The following is a 16,905-nucleotide window of genomic DNA, read 5'->3' as shown; positions in this document are numbered from 1 at the left end:
CCTCCTCCCTCTCAACACCGCGTGCTCCACCGTGTTTATCCCCATTCCGATGCGCAGTCACCTCTTCCCTCTCAACACCGCGTGCTCCACCGTGTTTATCCCCACTCCGATGCGCAGTCACCTCTTCCCTCTCAACACCGCGTGCTCCACCGTGTTTATCCCCATTCCGATGCGCAGTCACCTCTTCCTGGAGCCTGGGTACGCTTAACCCATCGGGGCTCCCTGGGAAGGCACGATGCTCAGTTCCCAGATGCTTCCTCCAGATCTTCGGGAACGCAGTGGAGGCAAACTGCACGGTACCTCGAGTTACTCCCCAGTTCTGAAGCCAGTCTATCTGATGTTGTAGCTCTCCAATCTGATTGTCAATTTCACATCCGCCTCCTGACACCAATGTGGTGAGCATTTGGCCATAATGACAGATGAAGAAGCTCATTTAACTCAGCCACCATTTTATTGTGATAAAAATGTCACAACATGACAGTGATACTGAACCTGATTCTGACCCTGAACAGAAGAGACCTGATGTCACTGAAGGCGGGAATGGCTGTATGAGGTGTGTGGGTGAGAAGGGAGGAGATGGGTGTGTGGTGTGAGTGGTGTGGACTGTGCTTCAGGAGAGGGTAATGTAGGGGATGAGAGGTTTGATCTGTTGTACACATGATGTTTATTGGCTTCTCTCAGAGTCAGGCTTCTCATTATCTGCAGCCAATTTCATCCAGACCAATTATTCAATATATTTTTTTTACTCTCCACCGTCCCCACCTACCCTGTCTCTGTTTACAGATCCCCGATCAGACACAACTTGTGAACCCCAGGGAGCAGCGACGGGTGAACCTAGTTTGAGTTTGACCATCACCCCGGAAGGATCTGTGAGCTCAGGTATCTATTGTGGGAAGACCCATTGTTTGGAATGTTTTTCCCTATAGTCAGTCCCTGTTTCAGTGATATAAGTTTGGGAAGGAGTGATGGAGGATTGGGAAGGAGAGGGATGGTGTTGGCTTTACCACAGACCCAGGCTGAGACCTGGTACTCTGGAGTGGAGGAAATGAAAGTGTCTGGTGGGTGAGGTTTGGAGTGATGTTCGGGCAGGTTATTTTCACTATTTGTTTAACTGTTACCACCGCCATCTGTAAGGAGTTTGTACATTCTCCCTGTGATTGTGACGGTTTCCTCCCACATTACAAAGACATCTGGGTTGGTAGGTTGAATCCTGGGGGGACCAATATCCTAGCGGGGAGGTTGCTAGGGCTACAGGGAAGACTTTAAACTAGTAAGATGGGGGGGAATCAATTTGAGGAAACTATGGGAGAGGAGGTTAGTTCACCAGTAGAGCAAGTAAGTAGACTGTGTGTGAGGGAGGAAAGGCAGGTGATGGAGAAGGGATGCGCTCAGCCCGAAGATGCAGAGGAGAAGAAAGAAAAGGATAATAAATTTGAATGCATTGTTAGGGATGAAAAGAGAAGAGAGGGTGGAGAGTATCTTAAATGTATCTATTTTAATGCTAGGAGCATTGTAAGAAAGGTGGATGAGCTTAAAGCGTGGATTGATACCTGGAATTATGATGTTGCAGCTATTAGTGAAACATGGTTGCAGGAAGGGTGTGATTGGCAACTAAATATTCCTGGATTTAGTTGCTTCAGGTGTGATAGAGTAGGAGGGGCCAGAGGAGGAGGTGTTGCATTGCTTGTCCGAGAAAATCTTATGGCAGTGTTTTGGAAGGATAGATTAGAGAGCTCCTCTAGGGAGACTATTTGGGTGGAATTGAGGAATGGGAAAGGTGTAGTAACACTGATAGGAGTGTTTTGTAGGCCACCTAATGGGGAGTGTGAGTTGGAAGAGCAAATGTGTAAGGAGATAGCAGATATTTGTAGTAAACTCAAGGTGGTGATTGTGGGAGATTTGAATTTTCCACACGTAGATTGGGAAGCTCATTCTGTAAACGGGCTGAATGGTTTAGAGTTTGTGAAATGTGTGCAGGATAGTTTTTTGCAACAATACATAGAAGTACCGACTAGAGATGAGGCAGTGTTGGATCTCCTGTTAGGGAATGCGATAGGTCATCTGACAGATGTATGTGTTGGGGAGCACTTCGGGTCCAGTGATCACAATAGCATTAGCTTCAATATAATTATGGAGAAGGACAGGACTGGACCTAGAGTTGAGATTTTTGATTGGAGAAAGGCTAACTTTGAGGAGATGCAAAGGGATTTAGAGAGAGTGGATTGGGTCAAGTTGTTTTATGGGAAGGATGTAATAGAGAAATGGAGGTCATTTAAGGGTGGAATTATGAGGGTACAGAATCTTTATGTTCCTGTTCGGTTGAAAGGAAAGGTTAAAGGTTTGAAAGCACCATGGTTTTCAAGGGATATTAGAAACTTGGTTCAGAAAAAGAGGGATGTCTACAATAGATATAGGCAGCATGGAGTAAAGGAATTGCTCGAGGAATACAAAGAATGTAAAAGAGATTAGAAAAGCTAAAAGAAGATAAGAGGTTGGTTTGGCAAATAAGGTGAAAGTAAATAAGAAAGGTTTCTACAGTTATATTAAAAGCAAGAGGATAGTGAGGGATAGAATTGGTCCCTTAAAGAATCAGGGTGGTCAGCTATGTGTGGAGCTGAGGGAGATGGGAGAGATTTTGAACGATTTCTTCTCTTCGGTATTCACTAAGGAGAAGGATATTAAATTGTGTAAGGTGTGGGAAACAAGGAAGGAAGTTATGGAACCTATGACAATTAAAGAGGTGGAAGTACTGGCGTTTTTAAGAAATTTAAAAGTGGATAAATCTCCGGGTCCTGACAGGATATTCCCCAGAACCTTGAGGGAAGTTTGTGTAGAGATAGCAGGAGCTCTGACGGAGATCTTTCAGATGTCATTATAAACGGGGATTGTGCCAGAGGATTGGCGTATTGCTCATGTGGTTCCATTGTTTAAAAAGGGTTCTAGAAATAAGCCTAGCAATTATAGGCCTGTTAGTTTAACATCAGTGGTGGGTAAATTAATGGAAAGTATTTTTAGAGATAGTATTTATAATTATCTGGATAGACAGGATCTGAATAGGAATAGCCAGCATGGATTTGTGTGTGGAAGGTCTTGTTTGACAAACCTTATTGAATTTTTTGAAGAAGTTACGAGGAATGTTGACAAGGGTAAGGCAGAGAATGTAGTCTCTATGGACTTCAGCAAGGCCTTTGACAAAGTTCCACATGGAAGGTTAGTTTAGAAGGTTCAGTCATTAGGTTTTAATGCTGGAGTAATAAAATGGATTCAACAGTGGCTAGATGGGAGATGCCAGAGAGTAGTGGTGGACAATTGTTTATCGGGATGGAGGCCAGTGACTAGCGGGGTGCCTCAGGGATCTGTTTTGGGCCCAATGTTGTTTGTAATATACATAAATGATCTGGATGATGGGGTGGTAAATTGGATTAGTAAGTATGCCGATGATACTAAGGTAGGAGGTGTTGTGGATAATGAGGAGGGTTTTCAAAGCTTGCAGGGAGATTTATGCCGGTTAGAAGAATGGGCTGAAAGTTGGCAGATGGAGTTTAATGCTGAGAAGTGTGAGGTTCTACATTTTGGCAGGAATAATCCAATTAGAACATACAGGGTAAATGGTAAGGCATTGAGGAATGCAGTGGAACAGAGAGATCTAGGAATAACAGAGCATAGTTCCCTAAAGGTGGAGTCTCATGTAGATAGGGTGGTGAAGAAGGCTTTTGGAATGCTGGCCTTTATAAATCAGAGCATTGAGTACAGAATTTGGGATGTAATGTTAAAATTGTACAAGGCATTGGTAAGGCCAAATTTGGAATATTGTGTACAGTTCTGGTCACCGAATTATAGGAAAGATATCAATAAATTAGAGAGAGTGCAGAGACGATTTACTAGGATGTTACCTGGGTTTCAGCACTTAAGTTACAGAGAAAGGTTGAACAAGTTAGGTCTCTATTCATTGGAGCGTAGAAGGTTGAGGGGGGATTTGATCGAGGTATTTAAAATTTTGAAAGGGATAGATAGAGTTGACGTGAATAGGCTGTTCGCATTGAGAGTAGGGGAGATTCAAACGAGACGGCATGATTTGAGAGTTAGGGGGCAGAAGTTTAAGGGAAACACGAGGGGGTATTTCTTTACTCAGAGAGTGATAGCTGTGTGGAATGAGCTTCCTGTAGAAGTAGTAGAGGCCAGTTCAGTTGTGTCATTTAAGGTAAAATTGGATAGGTATATGGACAGGAAAGGAGTGGAGGGTTATGGGCTGAGTGCGGGTAGGTGGGACTAGGTGAGATTAAGAGTTCGGCACGGACTAGGAGGGCCGAGATGGCCTGTTTCCGTGCTGTGATTGTTATATGGGGGGATAACTTCACTCAACACTCACCGCATTACTGAACTGTTCACACAACCTGTGGACTCACTTTCAAGGACTTCTTACCTCGTGTTCCAATACTTATTTCTTATTCATATAATATATTTTTCACTTCTGTATTTGCAGTTTGTTGTCTTTTTCCACAATGTTTGTCCGCATGGGTGAAATAGGACAGCACGGACTTGTTGGGCCGAAAGGAACCGTTACCCTGCTATACCTTTCAATAAATTAGTAAATATTTTTAATGAATTTAAAAGAAATTTAGGTTTTGCGCTGCTCTGTTGCTGTAAAATGTCAAATTTCCAGTGATGTTAAATGGTGATAATTTGTCTGATTCTGGGGATATATATGAACGTGTAGAAGATTGCGAGGGGTACAGATAGGGTTGACTCAGAGTGAAAGTAAGATTCATTATCAAAGTACCTATTTGTCACCACATACTACCCTGAGATCCATTTTATTACAATCATTCACAGGAAAATAAAGAAATACAACAGAATTTATGAAAAACTATACAAAACCAAAGACTGACAAACAACCAACATGCAAAAGGGGGCAAATTGTGCAAATAAAATATTAAATAATACTGAGCTGATGAGTTGTAGATTCCTTGAGAGTGAGTCTGTAGGTTGTGGAACCAGTTCAGAGTTGATGTGAGTGAAGTTATCCACGCCGGTCAGGAGTCTGATGGTTGTGGGTGATAAATGTTTCTGAAGCTGGTGGTGTGGGATGTCCTGCTGGGAATATTACCACTGATCAGGGTGAATATAACTAGAGGACATCGATTTATGGTCAGTGGTCAGAGATTCAGGATCAGAATCAGGATTATTATCACAAATGTCTCTTGTGAAATTTGTTGTTTTATTGGCAGCAGTACAGTACAAGACATAAAAATATTCCTGTAGGTTCCAATATATTCCATTTTATTCCAAGATAAATATATAGTGCAAAAAGAGGAATAGTGAGGTTGTGTTTGTGAGTTCATGGATTGTTTAGAAATCTGCTGTTGGAGGGGAAGAAACTGTTCCTAAAACATTGAGTTAGTGTCTTCAGTCTCCTGTACCCCCTCCCTGACGGTAGCAATGTGAGGAGGGTGTGCCCTGGATGGTCAGAGACCTTAATGATGATGCCACTGTCTTGGGGCATCGTCTTTCAGAGGCGATTCCTGCAGGGAGACTGGACATCAGAGGATGCTTAGCGGGTCCTGATATGGGAGAGGATGTTGGCGGATTGAATCAGAATCAGGTTTATTATCACCGGCATGTGTTGTGAAATTTGTTAACTTAGCAGCAGCAGTTCAATGTGATACATAATGTAGAAGAAGAAAAATAAAAATAAATAATAAATAAATTTACAGTATACGTATATTGAATAGATTAAAATCGTGCAAAAACAGAAATAATTGTATATTAAAAAAGTGAGGTAGTGTTCATGGTTCAATGTCCATTTCGGAAACAGATGGCAGAGGGGAAGAAGCTGTTCCTGAACCGCTGAGTGTGTGTCTTCAGGCTTCTGTGCCTCCTACCTGATGGTAACAGTGAGAAAAAGGCACGTCCTGGGTGCTGGAGGTCCTTAAGAATGGACGCTGCCTTTCTGAGACACGGCTCCTTGAAGATGTCCTGGGTACTTTGTAGTCTAGTACCCAAGATGGAGCCGACCAAATTTACCACCTTCTGCAGTGTCTTCCGGTCCTGTGCAGTGGCCTCCCCCCATACCAGACAGTGATGTAGCCTGTCAGAATGCTCTCCAATGTACAGCTATAGAAGTTTCTGGGTGTTTTTGTTGACATATCAATTCTCTTGAAACTCCTGATGAAGTATAGTCGCTGTCTTGCCTTCTTTATAACTGCATCGATATGCTGGGACCAAGTTAGGTCCTCGGTGATCTTGACACCCAGGAACATGAAACTGCTCACTCTCTCCACTTCTGATCCCTCTATGAGGATTGGTATGTGTTCCTTCGTCTTACCCTTCCCGAGGTCCACAATCAGCTCTTTCGTCTGACTGACGTTGAGTGCCATGTTGTTGCTGTGATACCACTCCACTAGTTGGCATGACTCACTCCTGTACACCCTCTCGTTTCCCTCTGGGATTCCACCAACAATGGTTGTAGCTATAGAGTACTCTAGATGTTAGTGATGTGAGTGAGTGAGAGCTGGCTCTGGGCATCAAGGGGCACGAGGAGGGTCAGGGTATTAGATCTTGTGTCCATTGGGGTCTCTCAGTCTCTCACTCTGTGATGTTGAACTACTCATAGACCAATTCAGCTGTTGGATGTGCGTTGTAACGGGCTGCCACTGAGTGTTCACTCATCCTTCCCTCCTGTCTGAGTGAAATTTCTGCTCTGTCCAAGATTGCTCACAGTCGGTGTGCTTTGTTGTGGTGAAGAATAAGCCAGTTTGTCTGAGGTGGTCCGTGGGGCTGGGTAGGACAAGGATAGAAACCCAGGGATTTAGTGAGAGAGAGATTTGCTTGGTTGTCAACCTGATCTGATTGGAATTGGAGGGATGTGTGTTTACTGACTGACGACCAGCAGCAGGGTTACCCATGAGGTTCATGGGACAAAGATCACAGAATATGGCTGTACCTCTGGAGCATTCGAGAATGAGGGAACCCCCTCCAATTCGCCTACCGGCACAACCAATCAGCAATTGACGCAATAGCCACAGCTCTACACACCGTCGTTACACATCTGGAGAAGAAAGGTGCTTATGTGAGAATGCTGTTCTTGGTCTACAGTTCAGCATTCAACATCATCATTCCATCCAGGCTTGGCAAGAAGCTCGGAGACCTCGGTCTTCACCTTGCCTTGTGTAGCTGGATCCTGGATTTCCTGCCAAGTTGCCGGCAGGTGGTAAGAGTGGGCTCCCTCACCTCTGTCCCTCTGACCCTCAAAACAGGTGCTCCTCAGGGCTGTGTCCTTTACTCTCTGCATACCCATGACTGTGTCACCATCCACAACTCCAATCTGCTAATTAAATTTGCTGACGACACTGCACTGATTGGACATCACAAATAATAACGAGGCAGCCTACAGAGAAGAAATCGTCACCCTGACACAGTGGTGTCAAGAAAACAACCTCTCCCTCAATATTGTAAAAACGAGGGAGCTGTTTGTGGACTACAGGGGGAATGGAGACAGGCTCACCCCTATTGACATCAATGGATCTGGGGTAGAGAGGGTGAACAGCCTCAAGTTCCTCAGCACAAACATCACTGAGGATCTCACGTGGTCTGTACATAACAGCTGTGTGGTGGAAAAGCACAATAGTGCCTCTTTCACCTCAGACGGTTGAAGAAGTTTGGTTTGGGCCCCCAAATCCCAGGAACTTTCTACAGGGGCACAATTGAGAGCATCCTGACTGGCTGCATCACTGCCTGGTATGGGAACTGTACTTCCCTCAATCACAGGACTCTGCAGAGAGTGGTGTGAACAGCCCAGCGCATCTGTAGATGTGAACTTCCCACTATTCAGGACATTTACAGTAACAGGTGGGTAAAATGGGCCTGAAGGATCATTGGGGACCTGAGTCACCCCAACCACAAACTGTTCCAGTTGCTACCATCCGGGAAACGGTACCACAGCATAAAAGCCAGGACCAACAGGCTCCGGGACAGCTTCTTCCTCCAGGCCATCAGACTGATTAATTCACACTATTTTGACTGTCTTGTTGTACATACTATTTACTACTACTATTTATCACAAATTACTATAAATTGCACATTGCACATTTAGATGGAGATGTAACAAAGATTTTTACTCCTCATGTATGTGAAGATTGTAAGAAATAAAGTCAATTCAGTTTCATTCAAATCACTGAGGGTGGTGCGAGTGTGGAACAAGCTGCTCACTGATGTGGTGGATGTGGGTTTAATTTCAACATCAAAGAGAAGTTTGGATGAATACATGGATGGGAGGGGAATGGACAGCTCTGTTCTGGGTGCAGGTTGATGGGATGATGCAGAATATTAGTTCAGCATGGACTAGATGGGCCAAAGGGCCTGTTTCTATGCTATAGTGCTCTATGATAACTCTATGAATGAGCAGGTAGTGGTGGCTGGGAGGCGGAGAGGGAGGGAGTGTGAGGGGAAGAGGAGGGAACAGGGATGGGTGGTCACTGAAGGAAGACTAGAGGGTAGGGATGGATGAGAGGTCTGTGGTGTGTGATGAAGAGAGAGGATGGGAGGGGAAGCTGAGTGGAATCAGATTCAAAATTAGGTTTAATATCATCGGTATATGTTGTGAAATTTGTTGATTTTTGACATGTAAAACATTGAGGTAGTGTTCATGGGTTCCTTGTCCATTCAGAGTTTCTGAAATGTGAGTGTGTGTCTCTAGTCTCCAGTTACTCCTCCCTGATGGTAACACTGAGAAGAGGGCGTGTCCTGGGTGATGGGGTCCGTAATGATGGATGCTGTCTTTTTGAAGCATCACCTGTTGAAGGTGGCCCGGATGCTGGGAGGCTCCTGCCCATGATCAAAATGGTTGTGTTAGCAACTTTCTGCAGCTTTTTCCGATCCTGTGCAGTGGCCCCTCCACACCAGACAGTGAGGTAACCAGTTAGAATGCTTCCACCTGTGATCCCTCCATGAGGTCTGGAGTGTGTTCCCTCGACTTAACCTTCCCGAGGTCCACATTCACTTCTTTGGTCTTCCTGATGTTGAGTGCATGGTTGTTGTCGCGACACCACTCCACCAGCTGATACGTCTTGCTCCTGTACACCTCATCACCACACAACTCGCTGTGTCTACCCTCACTGTCGTGGGTCTGGGGGAGTAGACCAGTGTGCTGGGTCGTCAGTGAGGGAATCGAGGATCAGTTGCTGCATCACCACTCCACCAGCTGATACGTTTTGCTCCTGTACACCTCATCACCACACAACTCGCTGTGTCTACCCTCACTGTCGTGGGTCTGGGGGAGTAGACCAGTGTGCTGGGTCGTCAGTGAGGGAATCGAGGATCAGTTGCTGCATCACCACTCCACCAGCTGATACGTTTTGCTCCTGTACACCTCATCACCACACAACTCTCTGTGTCTATCCTCACCGTCGTGGGTCTGGGGGAGTAGACCAGTGTGCTGGGTCGTCAGTGAGGGAATCGAGGATCAGTTGCTGCATCACCACTCCACCAGCTGATACGTTTTGCTCCTGTACACCTCATCACCACACAACTCTCTGTGTCTATCCTCACCGTCGTGGGTCTGGGGGAGTAGACCAGTGTGCTGGGTCGTCAGTGAGGGAATCGAGGATCAGTTGCTGCATCACCACTCCACCAGCTGATACGTTTTGCTCCTGTACACCTCATCACCACACAACTCTCTGTGTCTATCCTCACTGTCGTGGGTCTGGGGGAGTAGAGCAGTGGGCTGGGTCGTCAGTGAGGAGGAGATGTAATTTCCGATCCACACAGACCTGTCACCCAGTGAGGGAATCGAGGATCAGTTGCAGACGGAGGTACAGAAACACAGATTTTAGAGCTTTTGATTAGTACTGCGGGTTTGATCGTGTTGACTACAGCTCAGCATTCAATAAACAGAGGTAGTAATTACCGTTACCCAGGTTATCAATGGCTGAGTGGAGAGACGGTGAGACTGTATTTGTTGTCGACCTGTTGTGGTGATTGGCAAATTGCAGTGGTCCAGGTCCTTGCTGAGGCAGGAGTTGATTGTGGCCTCGAGTAATTATGCGGACAGAGGAAAACGGGAAAACACTCAGGAGAGATGTAAGGAGAGAGAGGTGGATGCTGGAGTGGGAGGAATGGGGCAAGTGAAGGGAGAGTGATGACTGCGTGAGGTGTTATGTACCCCTAGGGTTCATATTTTCTGTCCACTATCACTTTAAAATGTCGGGAGAATGAGACTGGCGTTTGGACTCTGTTTGAGCTGTTACAGAGAGAGTGGGACGAAACCTGCCTTGAGATGGTGTTTGAACAAACTCCAAAGCTTGTTTTGAATATACGAGGACACTGACTGCTTGTGAGTTCTTACAGAGAGGGAGCAACGAGCAGCTCGTGGGTCGCCATGGTGACCGGGGGCGGTCTTATTTGATGGACAGCTGGTGTTCAGCATGGTGAAATAAACAGAGGGTCCGCTGATGGTTTTGGACACTGGACGAGCCTTGTGCCCACAGAAAGGTGGGTTGTTGGAGGATCGATCGAGAGAATCAGTCAGTGGCTGTCACAGTGGGAAAAGGTGTGACCGGTGGGAAGTTATCAGTGTGTCCAACCCTTGCCTGGGTTGATAACTTTACCACAGAAGACGGTCTTCTTTTTGTGGTCACATTCGGTGACTTTAAAGGAAGAGAAGAGGGGAGAGGAAGGTTTGAAACAGAAGAAACCTAGTGACAATGAGGTCAGTTTGGACTCTCTCCTCTGTGGCCCGTTTGGGTGAGTTTGAGTTCCATTTGAATACGAAGGTGTGACTGTCACGTAGTTAATCCACAGGAGTGGGTTCTCTGGTGAGGGGGAAACCTTTGTGATTACCACTTGTGTGTTTACCCTTGTCTGGGTGTGGTAGTTCACTGAAGAAAGGCACCCCTGTGGCAAATCACTTTGGAGTTATTTCGTATGTCGTGGAACTGGATAAGTGGCTATCACAGTTGTGTGTTTGAGGTAACGTTGTGGAATCTACTGGTGTGTGATAATCCTGGCCTGGGTTGGTAGTTTTACCACTTGAAGACGGTACCTCAGTGATAAGCGACTGTTGGTGATAATCCACACGTGGATTCTGTTTGAGTGTCCTGTGGCCACCACTTTGGGATGACCTGAAGCTGAATTCGGGTGTGGAACCACTTGTGTTGAAAGGATATTCGCTGACGATCACTGTCGGTGATACTTTGTGTGTGGAGTGGACAACTTCGGAGATAAAACCTACTGTTACTGTTATTTTGGAATATCGACATAATTGTCTTCTCACAATATACGCCTTTGGATTACAAATCTCTCTCTCTCTCCATCACTACTCGACTAAATACCCCGAACTGGACTGAACTTCACTCATCATCGTAAGACTGTATCCATTTACCCCTGGGCTTGAAGACGCTTGGTTTTCCTATTTCCACACATTATTTATATATATATTGCTAACCTGTTTGATATACCTGCATTTATGTTACTGTATTGCGTAGTTACTAATAAATAGCATTAGTTTATAGCGAAACCAGACTCCACAGCGTTTTCTATTTCTGCTGGTTCTTTAACCTGTGATGGGTACGTGACAGAGGAGAGATGATCTGAGAGATCAGTGAAAGGGACACTCCAACTGGAGGGAAGGAAGGAGTGACTGACCCGGAGAGTGATTCAGACAGAGAGAGGGACACGTGACAAGATGGATTTGTTAGAGGTATTGGAGGTATTAAACAGGAAAGTAGAGGGGAGTAGGTGTATTTCAAAAAGCAGATTTGACCAGGATTTAAGTGTTCTGTTCCCTGTCATTGAGTTCCTTCCTGATCTGATGTAGGCCTTACACATGATGTTTCTTCTTATTATAGACTTCCAGTCATCCACAACTCCAGAGCCCCCAGGATCAGAGACAAGTGAGCCGAGTCTGGGTTTGACCAACCCCCCAGCAGGGTCTGCGAGCTCCGGTACAGATTCCCAGTCGGACACAACTCCAGAATCCTCAGGATCAGAGACGAGTGAGCTGAGTCTGGATTTGACCACCAGCCCAGCAGGGTCTGTGAGCTCAGGTACAGATTCTCAGTCAGACGCAACTTGAGAAGCCCAGGAAACAATGACAGGAGAGCCTGGTCTGGGTTTGACCAGCAGCCCAGCAGGGTCTCTGAGCTCAGGTATTCATGATGGGGTTTGTGAGGGTCAATGAATAGAATGATCTTTCCCTCCTTTCGAACTCGATATTCATCTGGACTTTGTCTGAGAGTCGTGTCCACTCACAGAAACTCTGGGAGGGAGAGGTGGTGAATGGTGACGAGATGGTTTTTGTTTCTTTTCAAATCCGAGATCTCTTTGTTAAACTCTTGTTCCGGCGGCTACCCAATTTAATTCTACTTACCATTCCCTTCTGCTATGACTGTCCACAGCCTCCTCTGACTTCATGAGACCACCCTGAGGTTTGAAGAGCAACACCTCATAGTATGTCAGGGTCACCACCAACCTGATGGCATGAATATCGATTTCTCTTACATCCTGTAAATTCTTCTCCCTCCCACTTCCCTCTTTTTTCCGTTCCCATTATGGCTCTCCTCTCAGGCCTTTGCCTCTCCTCATCTGCCCATCTCCTCCCTCTGGTCCCCCACCTCCATTTATTTAATCCATTGTCCACTGTCTTGTCTCGTTGGATTTCTCCTTCTTCATCCCTTTACCTTTTCCACATATCACCTCCCAGCTTCTCGCATCTACTGCTCACGTTCCCAGACATCTTTTCACTGCCTGGCTTCACCTGTCACCTGCCAGCTTGTACACTCTCCACCTTCTTATTCGGGCTTCTGCTCCCTTCCTTTCCAGTCCTGAAGAAGTAACTTGGCCCAAAACTTTGACTGTTTATTCTCCTCCAGAGATGCTGATGGACCTTCAGCATTTTCTGTGCATTGTTCTGGATTCCTAGCATCCGGAGAAACACTCGTCTGTACAACTTCTTGTCCCTGTTGTGATGTTTAAGGTCTGTCAATCTCCTGTGTCTGTGTTACTTTGTTCCAGGCCTGGAGACTTCAACACTGGAACAGTCTACAGGATTGTCTACTGGAGAACACACCCAGGAACTGTCCTCTGTCCCAGCTGGAGACACATCCTCAGGTACCAAGTCTCATGTCGGTCTGTGTTCATTCAGTCTCTGTCACTCTGTGAGGTTGAACCTCCCATGGACCAGTTCACCTACTGGATGTACAGTGCATTGTGGGTAGGGGTGTGAATGGTGGAGTCAGTGGTTCCCCTCTCCTGTCTGTTGGGTTTGGTGAGTCGTGAGGGATGAGGCTCTGCTGGGTGTTGGAGCGAGTGGGGTGGGAGGAATGAACAGAGAGGGGTGGAGTGACTGAGAATGACACAGGACGGAGGGGAGGAGTGATGGAGGTGAGAGGGGAGCATGTCACAGAGTGGAAAGCAGGACTGACTATGAGGAGTTACACGGTGACTGATGAGACATAGAAACGACCGGAGTGTGATTTGAGTAATTCAGTACGTGGGCAGAAGGAAATGGGTGAAAACACACTGGAGAGAGGTGGGATGCTGGAGTGGGAGGAATGAGGAGAGTGAAGAGAGAGTGATGACTGTGTGAGGAGAATTGGGCAGAGAGATCAATGAGAGTGATGCTCCAACTGGTGGGAGGGAAGGAGAGACTGAAATGACTGATGCAGTCAGAGTGAATGCCGAGAGAGGGAGATGTGAGGAGAGGAATTTAAGAGTGAAAAACAGAGGTATTAAAGAGCAAAGGAGAGGGAAGCGTGTGTACTTTGAAGGACAGATTTGGACAGTGGTGAGGGGGGAGTAAATTTTGCCTACTGGACAGAGAAATCAATATTCATACCAATAGGAAGGAAGCTACCCATATATGGTGTTGCTCCTCCACATTGAGGGTGGCCTCATCTTGACCCAAGATGCACCTCCACACCTCTGCAAAATCTGTTCACATGTTGTGACTTTCCATTCCAAGACATGAGAGGTGTCCTCCTCAATTAAAGAACAGAGTACAAGATTGTGTAAACCAGCCCCGCAGCACCCTGACAGTGTTTGATGGTGTCAGGGGGAGTGTTATACAATCGATGGTCAAGAAGGAGTCTGTGGAGTGTTGTACAATCGATGGTCAAGAAGGAGTCTGTGGAGTGATGTACAATCGATGGTCAAGATGGTGTCGGGGGAGTGTTGTACAATCGATGGTCAAGATGGTGTCTGGGGAGTTTTGTACAATCGATGGTCAAGATGGTGTCTGGGGAGTGATGTACAATCGATGGTCAAGATGGTGTCTGTGGAGTGTTGTACAATCGATGGTCAAGGTGGTGTCTGTAGAGTGTTGTACAATCGATGGTCAAGATGGTGTCTGGGGAGTGATGTACAATAGATGGTCAAGATGGTGTCTGGGGAGTTTTGTACAATCGATGGTCAAGATGGTGTCTGTGGAGTGATGTACAATCGATGGTCAAGATGGTGTCTGTGGAGTGTTGTACAATCGATGGTCAAGATGGTGTCTGTGGAGTGTTGTACAATCGATACTCAAAATGGTGTCTAGGGACTGTTGTAATATAGATGATCAAGATGGTGTCTGGAGAGTGTTGTACAATAGATGGTCAAGATGGTGTCTGGGGAGTGTTGTACAATCGATGGTTAAGATGGTGTCTGGGGAGTGTTGTACAATAGATGGTCAAGATGGTGTCTGGGGAGTGTTGTACAATCGATGGTTAAGATGGTGTCTGGAGAGTGTTGTACAATCGATGGTCAAGATGGTGTCTGGGGAATGTTGTACAATCGATGATCAAGATGGTGCCCGGCTGAGCTCTCCATCAACATCATGCCTCGGGTTTAGTTTATTTTTATAAGTTTGTGGAGATGGTATTGGGGCAGAGTGGGAAGTGTGTCATCAGGTTAGAATTTAGGGAGAGGGATGTGGAGGAGTCCAGGGATTTTGAAGATGTCCTCGATGGTGGGGTGGCCAGTGACCATGATGGAGCTGGTTGAGTTTACAACCCTCAGTAGCTTTTTTCAATCTTGTGCTTTGGCAGCTCCATATCAGACAGTGGTATAACCAGTTACAGTGCTCTCGATAGAAATCTGCTGTGTCTTCAGTTATAATTTATTATTATAAACTGATTATTATTAGATCATTAAAACACATTATTAGAATATTAGAATTACTATGGCAAGAAGTACAGACAGACATTGTTTACCCTTCTTGCTGCCTCAGTAAAGCAGCCAGAGTAATCAAATACCCCACCCCGGACATTCTCTCATCTCCCCTCCCATCGGGCAGTAGATACGGAAGTCTGAAAGCACGTACCACCAGGCTCAAGGACAGCATCTACCCCCACTGTCATCAGACTCTTGAACAGACATCTTGTACGATAAGAGGATCTGTCCTGGGACCAGTATGTAAGTGTCATTACAAAGAAGGCATGGCAGCTCCTCGACTTTCTGAGAAGTTTGCACAGATTCAGTCTGTCACCTAAAGCTTTGACCAACTTCTATAGATGTGTGGTGGAGAGTATTTCTGACTGGTTTCATGACAGCCTGGTATGGAAACACCAATGCCCAAGATCAGAAAAGCAGTGAAAACAGCCCAGTCCATCACAGGAAAAGCCCTCCCCACCACTAAACACATCTACAAGCAGCATCCATCATCAAGGACCCCACCATCCAGTCCATGCTGTCTTCTCACTGCTGCCATTGGGAAGGAGGTACAGGAGCCTTAGCTCCCACAGTTGTAAAGGCCACAGTGGGGAGGAAGGGAATGGGGAAGAGTGGAGGGGTAGGAGGGGAAAGACTGAGGTGGAGAGAAAACCATGGGGAGAGGAAGGAGAGTGGGGATGGGGCATCAGGAAAGGGAAAAGTGGAGAGAGACCTCAGGTGGGGGATGGGATAAATGTCTGGGATGTGGGGCGAAGTGAGGTGGTTGGAGATTGGGGGGAATGTTCTGCGGGGATGTCTTGGAAAAGGGAGTTGGGGGAGTTTCTGGAAGTTTCCGTCTAAGACACACACTTCCCTGACTTGGAAATACATTGCTGTTCCTTCAGCATCTCTGGGTCAAAACCCTGGAACTCCTGAAATCAATGTGGGTGTCCCCACACATCAAGGACTGCAGCAATTCAAGAAGTCAGCTCACCACCATCACCTTCTCCAGGGAACCTCTGGTGGGACAGTTAAACACTGGCTCAGCCTCTGAAACTCTCGTCCATTTTGATTGAAAAATAACAAAATTAGTGCTGCTTAGGGGTTGCTGAGGGTGGACGTGCAGATGGGGGTTGTGGTTGTCAGAGAAAGAGGCTGGGGAATGTGAGCTGTACATTAACACTGAACATCTGGAGTGGAGGAGGGATGCTGAGACAGGACTGGACTGGAGGAGGGATGCTGAGAGGGGACGTGGAGGGATGTTGAGACAGGACTGGAGTGGAGGAGGGATGTTGAGAGGGGACTGGAGTGCAGGAGGGATGTTGAGAGGGGAGTGGGGGGGGATGTTGAGAGGGGAGTGGAGTGGAGGGAGGATACTGAGAGGGGACAAGAGTGGAGGTGGGATGCTGAGAGGGGACTGGAGTGGAGGAGGAATGCTAAGAGGGGATTGGAGTGGAGGAGGGATGATGAAATGGGTAGGCCATCTAGAACAGTGATGCGGAAAAACTTTTTCACCCAGAGAGTGGTGGATATGTGGAATGCTCTGCCCCAGAAGGCAGTGGAGGCCAAGTCTCTGGATGCTTTCAAGAGAGAGTTAGATAGAGCTCTTATAGATAGCGGGGTCAAGGGATATGGGGAGAGGGCAGGAAAGGGGTACTGATTGTGGACGATCAGCCATGATCACAGTGAATGGTGGTGCTGGCTAGAGGGGCCGAATGGCCTACTCCTGCAGCTACTGTCAATTGTCTATTGAGAGTGGGCTGGAGCGGAGAAGGGAATCTG

At 46.5% G+C, this 16,905-nt stretch overlaps 1 protein-coding gene across 1 annotated transcript in view; it reads left to right on the top strand.

The window, feature by feature from the left end:
• Nucleotides 1-235: 235 nt before the first annotated feature.
• Nucleotides 236-16,905, top strand: part of LOC132387192 (mucin-5AC-like) — a 109,400-nt gene continuing 92,730 nt past the window's right edge. Inside the window, exons 1-4 of the mRNA XM_059959536.1 lie at nucleotides 236-296; nucleotides 784-879; nucleotides 11,844-12,041; nucleotides 13,009-13,104. Of these exons, the coding sequence (XP_059815519.1) occupies nucleotides 236-296; nucleotides 784-879; nucleotides 11,844-12,041; nucleotides 13,009-13,104 (451 nt within the window). The remainder of the gene's footprint in view (nucleotides 297-783; nucleotides 880-11,843; nucleotides 12,042-13,008; nucleotides 13,105-16,905) is intronic.

This window comes from Hypanus sabinus, unplaced genomic scaffold (assembly GCF_030144855.1).
Source record: "Hypanus sabinus isolate sHypSab1 unplaced genomic scaffold, sHypSab1.hap1 scaffold_162, whole genome shotgun sequence".
Classification (NCBI taxonomy): domain Eukaryota; kingdom Metazoa; phylum Chordata; class Chondrichthyes; order Myliobatiformes; family Dasyatidae; genus Hypanus; species Hypanus sabinus.
This window is presented reverse-complemented; position numbering and strand designations above follow the sequence as displayed.